The 4,165-nt window shown below is 61.1% G+C and overlaps 1 protein-coding gene across 1 annotated transcript; it reads right to left on the reverse strand.

The window, feature by feature from the left end:
• Nucleotides 1–1,489: 1,489 nt before the first annotated feature.
• Nucleotides 1,490–3,619, reverse strand: VRTN (vertebrae development associated; the record flags this gene model as incomplete). The annotated part of the gene is made up of 1 exon (XM_080808079.1): nt 1,490–3,619. One exon carries the CDS (start codon nt 3,617–3,619, stop codon nt 1,490–1,492), a length of 2,130 nt encoding a protein of 709 aa, XP_080664205.1.
• Between the last annotated feature and the right edge of the window lie 546 nt (nt 3,620–4,165).

Here is a 4,165-nt window from a genome sequence, read left to right on the forward strand (position 1 = left end):
GATAGAAGGGAGATAGACGGGAAGCGGGGACATGGGCCAGTGGGGATGGCGCCAGCAGCATAAAGGGGAGGTTCTGGGTACACTCTGGAGTTAGCCCACAGGACTTGCCAACAGGATACCGGGATGAAAAAAACAGAACCAAGAATGACTCCCCAAAATGACAGCCACTGCAGAAAACCAACAGTTCCCCGATGATGCCACACCCCAATAAGCTGAATTCTGGCCTTAAAGCTCAGCCCACTGGAGGGGGTTTGCAAGTTAGCCACTATGAGGCTGGCGGTGTGTCCTTACCTGTGCCTGGGCCTAGCCTGCTTGCGTGCACAACCAGCATGAAGAATGCCTGACCCGGCCTGTTAAGGACCCATCGTGGGCTGGTTTTCTCCCATAGTGGGAGGATCCTTCCAGGCCGCCAGAGCCCCAGCCCCAGCTAGAAGTGCACCCAACTGTCGCCTCTAGATCCAATGCTAAACAGAATCCCAGAGTCATCCCTGCCCTCCCCCAAGCCCTGGACCTGGGAGCATCCCCTTACACCAAAGGGACTGAAGAAATAAGCAGGCGCATCCTAGCTAAACAAATACCAGAGACCAAGGGCTGTGGGTACCACATCACTTTATTTTCTTGGTTTTCCAACTTGACTCCTGGACAATGGGAATTCAGTTACTCGCTTTTTTGGCCACCGTTATGGTCCCTCGCTGATGGGGCACAGGCTCGGAGGAGAGGCTCAACAGAAAGATGGGATCCCCAAGAGCCAACCAGGCTGGGAGAGGACTGAAAGGTCCACACCAGATGGACTAAGCCCAGCAGAAGCTCAAAGCCCTCTCCCCCAAGCCCTTTACCACACTCCTTGCAAGGGACAGGCCGGCACCTCAGTGACCCAGGTCAGGGCCTTCCCTCAGAGGTCCTTCCTATATACCCTTACTTGTCATGCTAAGCCTGGCACCCTCTCCCTTGGGGGCACCAGGCAGAAGCCACTGACCACCTCCATAACTGATTTCTAATGTTCCTTTGGAAAACATCTTTGAGTAAGGAGGGTACCAACCCCCAAATAAACTGAAGACATATAGTCCGCCTAATGGGACAGTCAGCCATGCTGCAGTACTGCCTTCGTCCTCACGAGAAGTTGAAAGCAGCTTTAGCTATCGGACCCCCTCACGACCCCTATGCATTTGCTTTCCAACATCAGTCAGGGGGCCCAGCCAACCCACGTAAATCAAAACAAACAATTAAAACCAAGACAAGAAAAAGCAAGAATGGCAAACAACCAAAAAGAACAACGCAGGTCCCGCAGCTCCCTGGGAAGACCAGATGGCTCATCTCTGGCTCCGACGGCCTTAGAGCCAGGAAGCAGTGCGGAGCTGCCCTTGGATTCCAGGCGGACGCGGCGGGAGCCAAAGCAAAGGGCACGCTGGCCAAAGCCAGGGGTCAGCTTAGGCCCCTGAGCCTGTCCAAACAGGTCCCCTCCCCACCCAACCCCCTTCACAGCACCCCCTCAGCCATCCACCAGGGTGAGGCCGTCATACAGCGCCCGTTTCCACATGTAGTAGGTAGAGCGGGCAGTGAGGGGAAACAGGGCGCTGAACTCCTTGAAGGAGGGGAAGCTCTTAGACTGGAAGCGCTTCTGCAAGAACAGCTTGGCCTGGGCCTTGAACTTCGTGGTGCCGAGCACGTCCATCACCAGCACCTGGCCGTCCCTGCCCCCCACGGCTGCCTCTGCCCCAGGGCGGCCGGACAGGGACCTGCTGTGGGGCTGGCCCTGGGCCATGGCCCCCTCTCCAGAAGGCCCCCCCTGTGCCCTCCCAGGATCCTCTCCCGCAGAGGCTCCCACCGGCACAGGGGTCCCACCAAGAGGGGCCATCGCAGCAGACCCATCCCCGCCAGCTTCCTTCTCCTGCTTCTCCTTGGCTTCCCGCAGCCCCCCTTTGCCCAAGGCAGGGTCCTGCATCTGGAATTTGGACGGGCCTCTGGGCCAGCCCCGGGCAAGACTTTTCCAGACCCAGAAGGTGGAGGGCGACAGGCTGGGGTAGCGGAGGCGGAAGCGACAGAAGGGGAGATGCCCGCTCAGCACCTGCTTGCGGGCAGCCCTGCGCAGGCGCCTCTGCCAACGGGACAGGGGCACCTTGGGGGGCAGGAACGCGTGGGCGGCGGGTGGTCCCCCTGCCGTGGCTCGGCCTGCCCCCTCTACCCCCTCACCCTTCCAAGGGAGCAGGGCCTCTTCCGGAACGGACACCGGCTGGGGAACCCCGGCGCTGGGGAGGGCAGGTGCCGGCTTGAAGCCGGGGTTCCCCCGGAGGGCCTTCCGGCGCCAGTTGTAGTAGGTGGACCGCGAGATGCCAGGGAACCTGCGTTTGAAGCAACGGTAGGGCACCAGCGTGTTCAGGGAGATGCAGTGCTCCAGGTACAGCTTGGCCCGCTGCATCAGGACCATTCCCGGGCTGACCGCCGCCAGCGGGGAGCACCCCAGCCCCTTGGCCGCCTGCTCCCCCGGCAGCTTCTCCAGCCCCTCCGTCACCTGCACCTCCTTGGGGGCCAGGGCCTGGCAGGCGCCGGAGCCCAGCAGCTCCTGCTTCCAGGCGTAGTAGGTGGAGCGGGAGATCTCGGGGAACCTCTGGAGGAACTGCTGCAGCGGCACGACGCCCCCGCGGTGGAAGCTGTCCTGCAGGAAGTGCTTGGCCGAGAAGCGGGCAGCCACCTTCTGCCGGTGCTCCTGCGACTGGCGCCGCCAGCGGTAGAAGGTGCTCTTGGTGACGCTGTAGCGCTCACAGAGGTGGGAGTAGCTGAGGCCGGGCTCCTGGCTGAGCAGCTCCAGGGTCTTGGCCGGCGGTGGCAGTGGGGCTGCTGCGGGGCTGGGGGCGGGGGCCGGGCCGGGGGCGCCTTCGGCCTCCACCTCCTCCAGCCCCACCACGGGGGCAAAGTACTGGTGGCGGAAGAGGTGGCTGGTGAGGGGCTGGCCAGCCCACATGATGTGCAGCGTGGCCGGCACGTGGTCGCAGCGGCGAGGCCGGATGACCCGGTTGAAGTAGGGCCGGATCTTGAGGTTTCGCATGGGGTAGATGGAGTAGATGTTGCGCTGAAGGACGGAGGCGAGCGCATACAGGTGCCACACGTTGGAGAAGCTGCTGGGGAAGCACGTGGCCTTGACGTCTGCGTCGAAGATGGCCTCCAGTGTGGCGGACGGCAGGCTGGTCATCTCAGGGGACTCCTCGGAGCACAGGGAATAGCGCACGGCCTGCAGCATCACCTTGGAGTCGATCATGCCCTGCAGGTAGTAGTGCCGGTGCAGGAGCATCTCCACCACCGTGCGTGCCCGCAGCTCCAGGCTGAAGCCCGCGTCCCCCCATAGCAGCACGCTGGCCGCCTCAAACAGCAGGCTGCCCTCGCCTCGGCACACCAGCGGCAGCATGTTCCGGGGAGCGTCCTCGGGGTACAAGCTCAGGGCCACGGAGTCCACCTCCAGCACCTGGGGGCTGGAGCCCCCCTCCCGGCAGGTGGGGAGGGCGAAGGATGACAACACCCACTTGGCCTCCAGAGCAGCGCCGACCAGACCCTCGAGGCCCTCGGACTCCACGGCCTCCTGCAGCTCCTGCAGCACCTGCTGTACCAGCTGCCTCCGAGAGGTCATCCTGCCAGGGCCAAGGGCAGAGGGCACCGTCAGGACAAGGCGCCCAGATACCCAGCGATGGGGACTCGCACCTTCTCCCCCGAAGATGATGTCCACCCACTCCTGTTCCCCCACCGAGGGCAGACTGGCTAAGGGCCTCCCCAGGTTTAATCCCTCAGGGGTACGGAGGACGAGCCTGGTCTTTGGAACCTGGCTTTGAAATCCTGGTTCTGAGACAAGTCACTTCAGTTCTCCAGGCTTCTGGTTCCTTTTCTGTAAAGTGGATGATGGAAGTATCCCGTTATACAGTTATTGTGGGCATGAGACAATGAAAGCATGGAGATATACAGGTATACACACACGTATACACACACACACACACACTCATCCTTAGAACAGTGCCTAATACACAGGGAAGGAATGAAAAAGGATTAGTTAGCTAGGACACATTCCACATTCCACAATGCAGCCATAAAGCCTGTACTCCGCATCTGTCAAAAGACTTACAAACTCCTAGAGCTAAAACTGGTCTGCCTTTCCCTAGAACGGTGATTCTCAAAGTATGGT

The sequence above is a fragment of the Martes martes genome (genome assembly GCF_963455335.1).
Source record: "Martes martes genome assembly, chromosome: 7".
Classification (NCBI taxonomy): Eukaryota; Metazoa; Chordata; class Mammalia; order Carnivora; family Mustelidae; genus Martes; species Martes martes.